This window comes from Sorex fumeus, unplaced genomic scaffold, assembly GCF_029834395.1.
Source record: "Sorex fumeus unplaced genomic scaffold, SorFum_2.1 ptg000264l, whole genome shotgun sequence".
Taxonomy (NCBI): domain Eukaryota; kingdom Metazoa; phylum Chordata; class Mammalia; order Eulipotyphla; family Soricidae; genus Sorex; species Sorex fumeus.
The window spans coordinates 1,738,813-1,753,900 of NW_026606321.1; the positions used below are offsets into that span (position 1 = coordinate 1,738,813).

Sequence of the window (15,088 nt, forward strand, 5' to 3'; positions counted from 1 at the left end):
GGCCATGTACAAGGCAAACTCCTACTCGATGTACTATTGCTCTGGCCCCATTTAATTTCTTTTTTGTTATAGAGTAGTGTAAATGATGGAAATCTCCTTGACCTCTCGGTTCATAACCCCAGGAAGTTGAGGATCCCCCAGGAGGAATATAGGTTCCAAGGATTGGGTGGACTCAGGCAAATGGAAAGTGTTTTAGGAGTCTTGAAATAGATGACTCATGTGTTGCAGAGAGACAGAGGATATTTAATTTTTTCGAATGACCTTTTGGTGTTGGACATCATATTCATGTAAACTGAAGGTCTTTTCTTTTCTCCCAATGATGGTTGTTTATTTAGACTCTGCTGGAAGATGCAGAGCGATGCCGGCATAAGATGCAGACTGCCTCAGCCCTCATCGGGGGCTTGGCAGGAGAGAAGGAACGATGGACAGAGCAGAGCAAAGAGTTTGCTGCACAAACCAAAAGACTTGTAGGTATGTGAGTTCCACGGCTGATGAACTGGAGTGTGGGCTGTGATGGGGAGTGCTCACACTTCAGCTTGGAGCTCGATACAAAGCCGCTGTGGATTCCCTCAGACCCCGCTTATGTGTTTCTGTGTCCACCGCGGGAGGCCTAATGGTCTGGTGTTGGGCAGTTCCTGTTGGGTGTGTTCATGATCTTTTGCTCTTCTGAGAAAAGCTTTAATTCCATCAGCATTATATATTTTTGTTCTGCAGCAAATCATCAAGACTCATGATCCAAAACAGTATCATATTCATTATTGAAACTAATAATAGCTTATTTGTTATAGGCAAGGCGTGGCTTCTGGCATAGGTCTGTCAGGGCATGTCAGGATGGCATCAGATGTTGATCTGAGCACCAGTTGAGAACCTCAGTTTTAATGGATTTTTAAGAAAATAAAGTAGTTTTAGTTACCATCTTAGTTACCTTTACTAAAGTAGACTGTTACCATCCACTTAAAATTTTTTTAAATAAAATAATCTGTTTATTATACTTCATTAAAAAGAAAACACACAAGGACACAAGGTACTCAATTAAAAATGTATTTGAGATTTTATTTTTAATGGACAGCAAAGAGAAATCCTTTAGTGAGATTGTGTCAAATTTGGGCTGGAGAGATAGCACAGCGGGTAGGGCATTTTCCTTGTACACATTTGACCCAGGTTCAATTCCTCTGCCCCTCTCCGAGAGCTTGGCAAGCTACCAAGAGTATATCACCTGGATGGCTAAGCCTGGCAAGCTACCTGTGACGTATTCGATATGCCCAAAACAGTAACAACAAGTCTCACTATTTGTTGTGAGACGTTACTGGTGCACGCTTGAGCAAATCAATGAACAATGGGAGGACAGTGCTACAGTGCTACAGTGTCAAATTTAGGAATTTGCCAATATTATAATTAAGGTACATGAGGTCTTGGAAGGTCAAATTTCATAGCTGTCACACTCTCTTTTTGCTGAGGTTTACAAGAGCGGAAGTGTTTATGTTTTGGAGGTAAAATGCTTCTACACTACACACACCCACACCATTCACCAAAGTGCCAATATCCGGCCACCATCGTCCCTTGCCCCCTTTCAGCATCACAGTCCCCTTCATGCTTAGCAAAGTCAGAGTTGAAGGATTTGTTTTTGTTGGAGATTTTTCTCCTGTCTTGCATGTTTATTTTTATATGCCATCCAAGAGCGAGATCATCTGGTTTGCCTTTCTTCTTAGTACTAATGTGCTTTAGTTCCATCCATGTTTAAATTCTCATGTGAGTGGGTTTTGCTGTTGGCCAACTGCTCTGAAGGAAGCCTGTCCTCTATGTTTTAGCTCTTCTTAATCAGACGCCAACCTTTCATACCCAACACAGGTTGCAAGGGCCCAGTGCTTCCCTGCTAGCGGCTGTGAATGGTTCCCACTCTAGGCCCTGTTTAACCAGAAGCCAAGTGATTTCTCAGGCATCCATGTGCAGCAACATATCTTTACAATTCAGTTCTTGGAATTTAGTTTAGAAGAACCATCTTTTCCCCCCTATATTAAATATTCTGCGCAATTACCATGATGGTCTGAAAGCGTTTTAACTATTTTGTTTTTTCCCTTTTAGGGGATGTGTTGTTGGCCACAGCTTTTCTATCTTATTCTGGTCCATTTAACCAAGAATTTCGTGATCTACTGCTAAATGACTGGCAGAAAGAGATGAAAGCCCGGGAAATTCCTTTTGGAAACAATCTAAATCTCACTGAGATGTTGATTGATGCTCCTACGATTAGTGAATGGAACCTCCAAGGTCTGCCAAATGATGATCTGTCGATTCAGAATGGAATCATTGTCACCAAAGCAGCTCGTTTTCCTTTATTAATTGACCCCCAGACTCAAGGCAAGAGCTGGATTAAAAATAAAGAGAGCCAAAATGAACTGCAGGTAATTCTCAGCTGGTAATCCCAGTCAACAAGAATCTGAGAGTAAAGGTGCAGGTGAAGGTATTAGAGAGTATTTGTAATTCTAGATTAAACAGATTTAGACTTCTCACAGATATCCATCTAAAATATGATATGAAAATCTTTTCTAAAAATGACATTTTTTTGCAAGTGTGCTGATCTCTGCCATTTCTGTCTTACAAAGTTCCCGACTATGTTGTGTTAAGTTGGAAGACACAATGTGGAGACACAAGACTGAACGTGGAGCGGGGTTGAGCTGTAGCACAAAAAGTGTGCATCTTTCACAAGGAGACTCCCCATCATTCCATTATTATTTATCACAGAAGTGGTAGTGGGGTGGTGGTGAGGGAACGGTGATGCTTCCATGCAGAACTTGTTCATCCTTACAGTAGAGGTTTCCAGTAAAGGCGCATACCAGTCTGCTAAGGGTGACAAACTGTACAAGCATTCTGTCCACCACTCCCAGAATGAGTTTCACTAGGAGTTGAGTTAGTTGATGAAAAACTCAACAATGCTGTTGGATAACAAGTCGGGAGCTCCAAATCACTGTATTTTTCTCCAGTTCCATTGGCTATCAATTATCCCTGGTATTGTGTTGGGGTGTAGCTCAGCAGTAGAGCATCTGCCTTGTATATGTGAGGTCCTGAGTTGAAACCCCGCATCATAAAAACAAAAACAAGAAAAAAAGCCCCAAAAACCCAACTGTGCTTCTTTGCACCTTTCTTCAATAATTCAGATCTATCATACTCATTTTATTTATACTCATTTTATTTATACTCATTTATTATACTCTGTTATACTGGAGCAATAGCACAGCAGTAGGGCGTTCACCTTACAAGCGGCCAACATGGCCGACCCGAGTTCGATTCCTCCGCCCCTCTCGGAGAGCCCGGCAAGCTACCAAGAGTATCTCGCCCGGACGGCAACGCCTGGCAAACTCCCCGTGACATATTTCGATATGCCAAACACAGTAACAACAAGTCTCATGATGGAGACGTTGCTGGGCCCGCTCGAGCAAATCCATGAACAACGGGAGGACCGTGACCTGTATTGTGTTGGGGTAATGTCTCTCAAGGGCACCCTTTGATCTTGTTTCTAGATAACATCGCTAAATCACAAGTATTTCAGAAACCACCTGGAGGACAGCCTCTCTCTGGGAAGACCTTTGCTTATTGAGGACGTTGGAGAAGAACTAGATCCAGCCCTAGATAATGTTCTGGAGAGAAATTTCATTAAGACGGGGTCAACCTTTAAGGTGGGTTGGGCCCATGGCTAGTAGTTGTGTGGAATGAATGCTGTAATGTCAAGGACATGGATGAGAAGCAAAGTTTTGTCAATCAGCAGCAACTTGGGTTGGAATCAGTGACAAAAAGAATTTTCTTTTTTTTAAAAAAAACATTTCTGAGTGGACATTAAAGTATTCAAGAGCGATTTTCTGGGGGCCATCTGCTTCACTTGTGTAGGAGAGTCTCACTCTGGTTTGTTCTGTGGAGAGCCATTACACACCATCACCTGATACCTAAACACCTCTGCCTCTCTACTTCCTCAAACACTGCTTGGGACCCTGCTAGCATATTCCCCCAAAATTTTGTAACATGGGTAACGAGATCTTCACACCACTTGGTATACATGTAACATTATCAGGCTTTACCTCTGAACCAAATTTGGGGTGAGAACTCCATCTTACTTTTAAAGTGAGAGTGCAGTAATTTTTGTGATAGTTTATATATTGCATGGAGTATGTATGGGATTTTCTTCCTTATTTTCTTCCTTTCCTCTTTCGTCTTCCTGCCCCTTCTTTCTCTTCACTTACCTTTCTTTTTCTTCCATCTCCTCTTGTCTCACCCTCCTTCCCTTTACTCCCCTTCCATCCTCTTTCCCTTACCTTTCCCTCCCCTCCCTCCCTTCCTTCCTCCCTTCCTTCCTCCCTTCCTTCCTTCCTTCCTTCCTTCCTTCCTTCCTTCCTTCCTTCCTTCCTTTCTCCCTCCCTCCCTCCCTCCCTCCCTCCCTCCCTCCCTCCCTCCCTCCCTTCCTTCCTTCCTTCCTTTCTCCCTCCCTCCCTCCCTCCCTCCCTCCCTTCCTTCCTTCCTTCCTTCCTTCCTTCCTTTCTTCTCCTTGCTATCCTCCCTTCCTTCCTCCACTCCTCCCTTTGATCTTCCCTTTCTCCCACCTTCCTCCCTCCTTTTATCTCTTCCCTTGTTGTCTCCCTCTCTCCCTCACCCTGTTGCTCCCTCACTTCCTCCCTTATTTCCTTTCTTCCTAGAGGTCTGAATCCATGTGTTTATCTAATGGCCATTTATTTTCAATATACAAATTATCTGTAGATATATAATGCATCATTTGCTTAAAGCAATATTTGATTCTATGCAAAAGGCTATAGTAATGTCTCTCTTTTATTGCTTTTCACAAAAAAAGGTGAAAGTTGGTGACAAGGAGGTAGATGTGATGGATGGGTTCAGACTCTACATTACCACCAAGCTGCCCAATCCAGCCTACACCCCAGAAATTAGTGCTCGCACCTCCATCATTGACTTCACGGTCACCATGAAGGGTTTAGAAGACCAGTTGCTGGGGAGAGTCATTCTCACAGAGAAGCAAGTGAGTGGAATAGGACATTGTCTACATTGTGTTGTGAGTAAAACAATCTTTAGGTCATATCATGATCACGATTATCCTGTTGTTCGTCAATTTCCTCGAGCAGGCACCAGCAACGTCTCCTTCTTCCTAGCCCTGAGATTTTAAAAGGGCCATTTCAATGCTCTTTCAGGATTAGGAGAATGAGACCCATCATTGTTACTGGTATTTGGCATATTGAATACGATACAGGAAGTTTGCCAGACTCTGCCGTGCGGGCAGGATACTTTTGGTAGCCTGCCAGGTTCTCCAAAGGAAAAAATAAGATAATAAGATGCTGCATGGCCGCAAATGCAGCTGCGCACTTCCGGGAGCTGGATTTTATAGTCTCTGCATCTTGGGACCAACCTGGCACTGGTAGCAGCTGGTGGGTGTGACGCCCACCTACTGGAAGATGGAGGGTCTAGGTGGAGAAGGTCCAGTCCCAATCCGAGTAGACTTGGAGACCTCAGCCCCGGGACCTGCATGCCTGGATTCCTCTGCCAGTTCTTTCATGCATGAGGCCCGTCCGGACGTGTGGAGAGTGGTCCCAGCATGGCCGTGGCTGGCTCCGGAGGTCCTCAGCTGCTGAGGCTCTGCTCGGGGTGGTGGGGGGGAGAAACAACCCTACCTCCTCCAAGGGACCCCAGTGAGGACAGCCAGGCACAGAGGCAGGAGACTCTGCGCTTGTTCTCCTCCAGGAGTTGGGTTTTACAGTCTCTGCATCTTGGCCGTTGATGGGACCAACCTGGCACTGGCGACAGCCAGGTCATATAGATCTGCGATATTGAATATGTTCCAGGAATAGTTTCATACCTGAACAAATTGCATCCAGTACCAAAGGTGTAATCACCATACATTCCCACCAGGTGAGCCTCAGCACCCCTCACCTTTTCCATCCTGTCCTTCCCCTTCTGGAAAATACCTTTCTGTTGTCATAATATAAAGGTTTGCTTTGGTTCCACATCATTCATTTGACTTGTTTCCTCGTATTCTGTATGTATGTGACAGTTTTATTCTTTTTCTCGCTTACTACGTTTAGCACATGTTACAATTCTTTCATTGGTAAAAATGAAGCAATGCAAGTTGTCATAGGATTATATTGTCCCTTATATTTCTGTATTAACTCCCGAGCATCTTAAGATAACTAATATCTGTTATCTACACAGCTCTATTATCAGTTGATTTTATGTTCTCCTTTAATTTATTGGATGACTGTGTCACTGTTTCTTTGAGTTCATTGAACAGCTTCATTAATTCATATCTGAATTCTTTGTCAGAGAGGTCCCTTAGGTGAGTAACACCTAATGAGGCTTCTGGACTCTTTTCATCATCCTCTTCTCGTGATGGGGATTTGCGTTGTTTCTTCATGTTAGTGTGGTGGTATGCAGACTGAGAGTTACACGAGATTGCTGGGTATGATTAATTCACCTGCGGCCGCTTGAGCATTGGCCATGCCCATTTCTCCAGAGGCCACGCCTCCTGTGGGTACCTGGTGTGTGCGGGGGTACAACCTCAGGGATGGAGAAATCAGGCACAGCATTGGGGATGAATAGGAAGAGGCTCAGGGATGGTGGGTGGCCCAGGGTCCCAGAGGACACCTGGGGTGCATACGCAGGGAGAGCGAAGTCCTGGGTTCGAATAAAGAATGACCTGAGGGATGGAGAGATCAGGCACAGCAATGGGGAGGAACAGGAAGAGGCTCAGGTTTGGTGGGCAGCCCAGGGTCCTAGAGGACACCTGGGATGCATACGCAGGGAGAGAGAAGTCCTGGGTTCAAATAAAGCTATCGGTTGATTTTAGATGATGTAAACCAATGCGCATAAAGAGATGCTGTAATTAAAGACTATTAAGTTTTATTTTCTGCATCATTTTTCTCATCTATTTTTTTCTGATGAGTTTGCCCTTTTAGGAAGTCTGTTCATCTATTATTGACTTTTATATTTATATTGCACATCAAGACTTACCTTCATTCAATTCACCAGTATGCTTTTAAAGTAGAAAATTAAAACTTTACACTCAGATAACACGTGATATTGTTAATTCTCAATTGTTACCTGTGGGAGCTCTACGTATGTTAATAGAATATAAGAATGTTGTTACCCTGGAATTTGCCTTTGTACATCCAAAGAATATTGACTTAATGAAACTCTACAAACGTGACTTCCTATCTGTTTTCTATACTGTTACTTTATGGCACTGCTCAATGCTCATTGGATAATAGCCAATATTTATGTATTTCCTTGTTTCAAGTCAGAATGTTCTCTAAGGAATCTTAAAGAAATCTAGGGGATTTTAAAAAGATCATTTTGGTGAAACTTTATGAACTCTGAAAGTTGATATTGATTCTCTCATGGGTTCAATAGCAATGAAGACTTTAGTTTACTGACATATGGGTTTAGTTAAGTCAAAAATATTGGCAAAATCTTTGGAATCAGTTCCTCCCATTATTCTCATGTTTTCCTGCGTCTTGTGAGTTTCTACTGGTTATAGTTTCTGTATAATATGTGTTCTGTGTGTTTTATTTTCTATATGGAGGTTGACATACTTGCTCTTCCAAGCTTTTTCATTTCTATTCTATTTCTCTACCTACCTCTTCTACTCCTCATTTTAGCTCTCCTTTCTTTTTCTTTTTGAATTTGTAGTACATAAATCATAGGGACCTGTAGATGGAAGATATATTAAAACATTTAATTTAACTTTGTAAATGCACATGGATAGTGATCTGCACTGTGCTCAGGGACCACTCCTGGCAGTGCTTAGGGGGATGCCTCTTGGGTGTCGGGATAGAACCCAGGTTGGCAGTGTACAAGGTCAGTGCCTCCCCACTGTGCTATTGCTTCAGACCAACATTTGGTGATCTGAATGAGGCAGGATGCTCTAATGCTCTAATTCCTATTAAAGATCCTTGAAGAAGTAACAGACCTCAAAGTAGTTTCAAAACTAGAACACACTGTGTATTCAATAAATAAATAATGTTAGGGCTCTCTCCCGCCACGTGTATTTGGTGGTCTGGGGCCGCTTCTCTCACCCTGGATGACCAATGGTTATGGATGGACGAAGGAAGAAATGAAAGCCAGGCTGGTTGGTGATAAGTTGCAGTTCATTCCAAGCTAGTCTCCCTCTGTCTCACCCACTCCCGTATTCCTCCTTCTCATGCCCCCTCTTACAGCCTTAGGTGTAGAGCAAATCATGAAGGGTTGGGGATAGCAATTACACATAGGTGTGGTTATGCAATCAACAGATGTAAAGTCCTTCCCTCAGGGAAGCTTCTTCTAGGACAAATTCTACTTACAAATGTAAAATTCAGCGTCCTTAGAAGAATCTGACCTTAGAAATCACAGGGTCTGATTTGGGGATATAGGTGACTCACAGATAGGGGAAGCAAAGAGCAGAGTAGAGGTTAAAGATAAACACAGAGCACAAAAGCTTGTAAGTCTACAACTGTACCTCACGGTGTCTCACTAATAAAAATTATAAATTAAAAAAAAATAAACACAGAGGAATGCCAGTGCCTCAAGAGCACTGTGATGGATTGTAACCCAGTAGACCTAAGCTCCCTACCACAATGGCAGAGGAGAAAGGTCAAACCAATGTTAAACCAAAAATGTTTAGAACTATATTCCAACAACACACATTCTTTTTATTTTCTCAGTTCAGTAGAGGTGGTTGAGGACCCTGGTACCGCCATGCCATCACCTCAGTAAGAGATGGCTTTTTCGAATACCAACCTAATATTTGAACAGGAGCATCTCTGACATTCACTGGGGTCAGTAAACCATTGCTCTGAATCTGCCTCTGCTTCCCCCTGTGCTCTTGGCTTCAGGGAGATAAGCGGGCCTGACAGCAGGTTGAATAACATCCTGTTCTTAGTTCCCTTCCATTCAACCAAGATGAGCAGCCTCCTTGGAAAAGAATTCTCTGATAGATTTCAATTGCAGCAAAGCCAAACAAAACAAAACAAAAAGTCAAACAGAGCCCAGACACTCCAGTCTCGAGCTATAATTGTTGTAGCACAGGTTTAATACAAAGTGGAGGGCACTTGCAGCTCCTTTGTGAAGACTTGAATAGCTTCAAGAAGCCAGAATGAATCCTAGGCTGGCCTTTTTGTTCCCTTCTTAGGAAAGCTGCATGCCTTGGGAGAATGATTCCTATAGTGTCATCTTATAGTTAGAATCAGGTCCAGCCCTGGAGGAAATGATTCTTAAGAAGTGTCTTGCGGGCACAGACAGCACTGATTCGCTTATGAAACTAGAGGCTGTCTTTCTCCGAATCATGTTATGGTATAAAATGTTACCTAAATTTCCTCCTTTCTCAGAGCAGAATGTCATGGAAGAAATAAGATGCTAAACTTAATTAGGATGACTTTTCAGTGAGTATATTTTTTGCAAGAGGTTTTTTTTTTTAGGGTGCCTTTTCTTCTTCCCACCATATACCCAAATCTGCTCACGGTACTGGTTCTGGTGTCTGGATTGGGGCAAGGATCTTCATTAATCTCTGGTACACTAGGGGAAGTACAAATCTATTTTTCTCTAATTTTATCGAATCACTGTGATTTATAAACTCTTCATGATTGGGCTTCTACCATGCAGTGCTACCACACCCATCCCGTCACCAGTGGCCCTTCCCTCCAACACTGTCCCCGTTTCCCCCACACCATCCAGCCTGCCTCTATGGCAGATGCCTTTTATTCTCTTTAGGAACTTTGGGCTACAGAACTGGTACTGATAGGGTTTCATGCCTAATACTTACCCCCAACCCCTTGCAGACCTCTTCCTCCTCCAGAGCAATTCCATCGCAAATGGAGTACTTGCAATGCAGTATTTTCCATCCCACCCACCCTGCCCCACGTGCTGCTTCCTAGGAGACCCATTCTCTTGTTCTTCATTTCTGTTACCCTTAGGCATTTGCTGCTCTCCTGCCACATTTCTTTCAATCCCATATATGAGAGAGACCATTTTGTGTCTGTCCCTCCCTTTCTGACTTTACTCAGCACGACACTCTCCAGAACCATCCAAAGAGCAGCAAATTGCATGGGAAATTCCAGTCATCCTGGGGATTTACTATTTCCTCTATCCTAGCAATGTGACATAAAAGAAGACCTGTTTGCGCCTTAGGAACACGGGTTAATATACATGTTTTTTAAAGCCCAAGTGGCTCCTTAAATTTGGCAACAAGAGTCTTTATGATCACCTTTTGGGCGAACATAAAAGTGAAATAGAAAATATTATTGCACCTAGTGGATTATTGGGAGGCAGGACAGATAGGAGGTTGATGCTTGGAAGTATCTATAGTGGCTTTTGGGGTCACACCCAGCAGTGCTCAGGGTTTCCTCCTGCCTCTGCATTCAGGAATTACTCCTGATGGTGCTCAGGGGACCATATGGAATGCTGGGGCTCGAACCCAGGTCTGCCGCATGCAAGGCAAAGACCCTTTCCACTGTACTATTACTCCAGCCCCTGCTCTTTCTTCTTGTGGATGTCAAGGACCCAAGGACCAGACCAGCTCTGGACAGTACTTTAGGATGTAGAGGAAAGGCCATTCTGCTTGGTTCTATGACATCACCAGCTGTGACTGTTTTGGGAACCTGGGCAGTGAGAGACCTTGTCACCTGGGATTTGGTCTTGAGCATGCACAGGCCAACCTCTCTGCCCCTCAGGTCAGCTCGCTTCAAAAACAAATGGAAGCCTCAGAGCCCTAAAACTAGAAGTGAAATTTTTATGAACATCACTTTCCTCACCCCCCACCCCGTGTGCTTTACTCATCTTTAAATGCATGGAGGGTTCAAGGTCTCCTCAAGGTCATCTGAAAGTGTTTCTGTCATCTGTGAGTAGGTGTAGGAAGCCTGTGATTGTCGCCGGATGATGTATCAGAACCATTTTAAAAGAGGTGGCAAACCAGTAGCTTTTCAACAGCCTTCCTTTAAAGCAAGTCTCAGAAGTCTGCACTCAGCTTGATCCTGGCAAACAAGACAGAAACTCAAAGAGAGCTTCATGCTATTACAGGAAAGCACAAATATCGATTTCAGAATCTCCTGGTTGCAGAGGACAAGGCTTTGGGGGCTTGTCACTGCTTAGAATTCTGGACAAGCAAATGGGTGTGGTATTTCCTTTGCAGGTAGAAAGACCTGAACATGAGGCGATGGACAAGGGAACTAATTTGAAAAAGATCCAAAGCAGACGACATAGATGTTGCTACCACTTCCCTAGTGGTGAAGGGCAGCTGGCATGGCCTTCTGAGTTCTGTTGTTTAATCTCCCAATTCTAGTTACAAGTGAAAAGTACAGAATAGAAAGTTATTGAGGAAAGAAAACCTGATAACTTGGAGATCAGATCTCTTTCTTTTAACCAATTTCAGAACTTTGTGTTTTATGTAGTAGAAGTGTCAGTTCGCCTGAGTGGTTTAATCATCGTGCAATGAAACCCACACTTCATATACCTTCAATTTACACAATGTCATATGTCAGTTAATTCACAGTAGAAAGTTTTAATTACAGATGCAATTTATGCACACAGATAATTTTCATTTGCATCTTTATTAAACAACTTAATTTTTGATTACTTAATAAGTAGCATGTTTCACGAACTTCTGCTGAATTGCCGAGGTACTCACTTTGGTGATTTTATGATCCCTAAAATTGAACATTATTAGAGCTTCTACATGGAATATTTACATTGTGTTTTAGTATATAGAATATTTAATGTTTAATGTTATAGAGAAGATGACTTTGGGTTTCATATTCAATTGAAAAAGAGCTACCTTTCAGATAGACAGGGGAGCACCAAGTGAAGGGTGTTGGGAGGTTCCTCTCTGGATGGGAGATGTGTGATGAGAGTAAACTATAGATCGAACATGATTGCTACTCAGTGTCTCTTTTGCAAACCACAGCACTCAAAAGGAGAGAGATAACAAAAGGGAATTCCCTACCACAGAGGTAGGGTGGGATGGGGGGGGGTGGGGGGAGGAGGTATACTGGGATCCGTGGTGGTGGAGAATGGGCACTGGTGGAGGGATGGGTATTCGATCATTGTATAACTGAAACCCAAGCACAAAAATTTGTATGTCTACAACTATACCTCATGGTGTTTCACTAATAAAAATTTAAGGAAAAATAAAGAAAAAGAGCTATCTTCTTATTGACGGGACAGAAGTTGTCAAACAGAGATATGTTTGTCAGCTGCACAACTGAAATATATCCTAAAACTTACCTCCTGTTTTAAATCTTGAATACAAAGTCATTATCAATTTTTCTAAAATATTTCAAAGATGGCTTTCTTCTTTTTCTTCAGCTGTTGTATTCTAAAACTTGGCCTCTGGTCTGCTATTTAAGACACAGATTTCTTTTGTAACTACAATCTTACTTCGAGTTATACTGTTTACTTCAACTATATAATTTCGAATATACTTTCAATACATAAGCTTATCTCTACATAGTATTTCTTAACCAAATTTGGAGGGAAATATTAGTCAAATTTGGGGGCAGTGTTCCCAAAGCAATGCTCAGGAGATCCCAGGGTACTCCTAGCGATACTCAGCTAATTAGGATGGATGTTCAATAAGGCGCTACTCGAGCCACTAGACCAGAGTACCAGAGGTGTACTCAAGGATCATATAAATGTTGGGATTGGAATTTGGATACTTGCAGATACCAGATATGTGCCTCTGACCACTGACCTGTCTCCTTCACTCTTGGGACATATTTTAACTTGGGGGGAATATCATCATCATTATTTTAGGGGCTCTCCCTGTCCGTCTTGCATGTGGAACAAGTGTGCCAACCTATTGCACTTCCTCCACAGCCCCTGTGCAGTTCCTTTCAATGATAATCTCATTTAATTCCTGTTGCCAACAATGTCATTAAATTGACCATACCATCTCAGTGAAGTTCAAACGTTCCTTTTGAAAGTTAGAAATTTAACTCTCCCCTTCCATTGAGCATGACTATATTTGATTAATTATGACTTTTTCCCCATCCCATGGAGCTCAAGTGGAGACGAGATGGGCAATGCGAATTGTTGCAGGTTTTGTAAACCACGATGAGAATTTGGATCTTTCAAATCTATCAGGGAAATCCTTTGAAGAGCTCAGAGCAGCAAAGTTTAGGATGGAATAAAAAGAAAGAAAAAGTTTGGGGCAGTTACAACTGAAGTAGTCCACAAAGGGATAATTGAAGGTGAAGTTAGTGCGATGGCTGTGTAATCAGGGAAAATGGATTGCTGGCACATTACCATGCGGGAAGGATCTATAAGACCTGTGCAATTTTTGGATTTGATAACCCCTGCTCTCATCCCAGCTGACAAGAAAGCACACATCCTTAGTATTAGAGGTACGAGATTAGAAAGTTCTTTTAAAAATCCTTTTATTACGCTTTCATAATGATATGTGACATTCCAGTGTGTGATTTTGTTTGTGCCGACTTATAATTTTATTTTCCCAAACTAGTCATTTTCTAAATAATCTTGATGTTTATGAAAATCCATGCTGAGAGTGACCCAAGGGAGGGCTGGAAAGGGGGAAATTTTGAGCAGTTTTCATGATTTAGTCCCTGTTCTTGTTGCTTTGCTGGTGGCGTTCTCACAGCCACTTGAGAAGCTGTTTTTGCATCCAGGGCGTGGCTGAAGATGCTGAGGCATGTGGAGTCCTATACCAAGGCTAGGCTATGCGGCTTGAGTATAGGGGAGCTGTGATTCTCCTCAGCTTCCGGGTGGCAACACTGTCACTCCCTCCTTTGTTTGCCTTCCTTGTCTTCAGGTGAATACTTGTTAATGTTTATCATCAGAAACTCATAAATGATAGTGGTAGCATTTTATTTTTAGAAATATGGTAACAACATTTTATTTCCCACCTTTAATTTTATGATTAATTTTTTTTCACAGTGGAAACTATTTCACAGTGTTTCCAGACTGTTGATGACTTAAAAAAAAATCATAGCTTCCTGGGAAAAGGAACTTTGCAGTAGCCATGAAATGTCATTTGTTGATACTAAGGTGGTGGTATTTCAAATTTGCAATTTCAACCTAGCGAATATAGAAATTAAAATGACCACAAAGGAAGTTTTCAAAATAACTCCGGAAACACAGATGGTGGCAGTTTTTGCTCGAGTTGCTTCAGCTGAAAGAATGAACAATTTTAAGTCCTGTGCTTTGTTTTGCTTGGAGACGCCATCTTCCTTTTCTCAAATGTTCTCAGACTGACTCCTGAACTCAGCGTGAGGTGTGGGTTGTGTGCCTTCCTCGCTGTCTACTGCTGAGTCCGCTGTTTCCCAGCCTTGCCTCTTCCTTTTGTGTCCTCTTGTTATCATAGCCTTTGCTTTCAACTGGCTGCTTTGGGATTGCCGAGTGAGTAGTTTCCTGTCTGTATTTCTAGCGCTGAGACTTAAGTTTAAAACTTCTGCTCTGTGTTATGCTTCATTTTCTCAGTACATTTTGCTATATGGAACCCCTTCTATGGATTGGGCTTTGTTCTTAGAGTTGGGGAATGTATCACTGTCATTGTCACTGTCCTCCCGTTGTTCATCGATTTGCTCGAGCGGGCCCAGTAACATTGTGAGACTTGTTACTGTGTTTGGCATATCGGATACGCCACGGGTAACTTGCCAGGGTTTGCTGTGCGGGCGAGATACTCTTGGTAGCTTGCCAGGCTCTCTGAGAGGGGTGGAGGAATTTTTTGCTATATCGAACCCCTTCTATGGATTGGGCTTTGTTCTTAGAGTTGGGGCATGTATCAGTGAACAAAATTACCTCAAAAGCATACTGAATAAGTAGACTACATGTTATATTAGGAAGTAGTAAGTGCTTCTTAGAAACAAAACAGTGGAGTGGCCAGAGAGTTAATACAGGGGTTAAGGTGCTTGCTTTCTATTGACCGATATCTCAAGCTATGTATGTTCCCCAGAGCACAACTGGGAGTGAGCATAGAGCCAGGAGGAAGCACCAAGTGCCACCTGATGTGGCCCTCAAACAAGAAAAACAAATAAACAGAAAGTTATAATTAACCCTCCCTGCCATCCCAAGAAAAAACCCCAAAAAGCCCAAAACAGGGGAGCTGGGTAAGAAGAGG

At 42.6% G+C, this 15,088-nt stretch overlaps 1 protein-coding gene across 1 annotated transcript in view; it reads left to right on the forward strand.

The window, feature by feature from the left end:
* DNAH5 (dynein axonemal heavy chain 5) overlaps nt 1-15,088 on the forward strand; it is a 321,369-nt gene that overhangs the window by 253,103 nt on the left and 53,178 nt on the right. The window contains exons 63-66 of the mRNA XM_056109071.1: nt 336-471; nt 2,083-2,399; nt 3,516-3,671; nt 4,832-5,014. Coding sequence (XP_055965046.1) covers nt 336-471; nt 2,083-2,399; nt 3,516-3,671; nt 4,832-5,014 — 792 coding nt within the window. The remainder of the gene's footprint in view (nt 1-335; nt 472-2,082; nt 2,400-3,515; nt 3,672-4,831; nt 5,015-15,088) is intronic.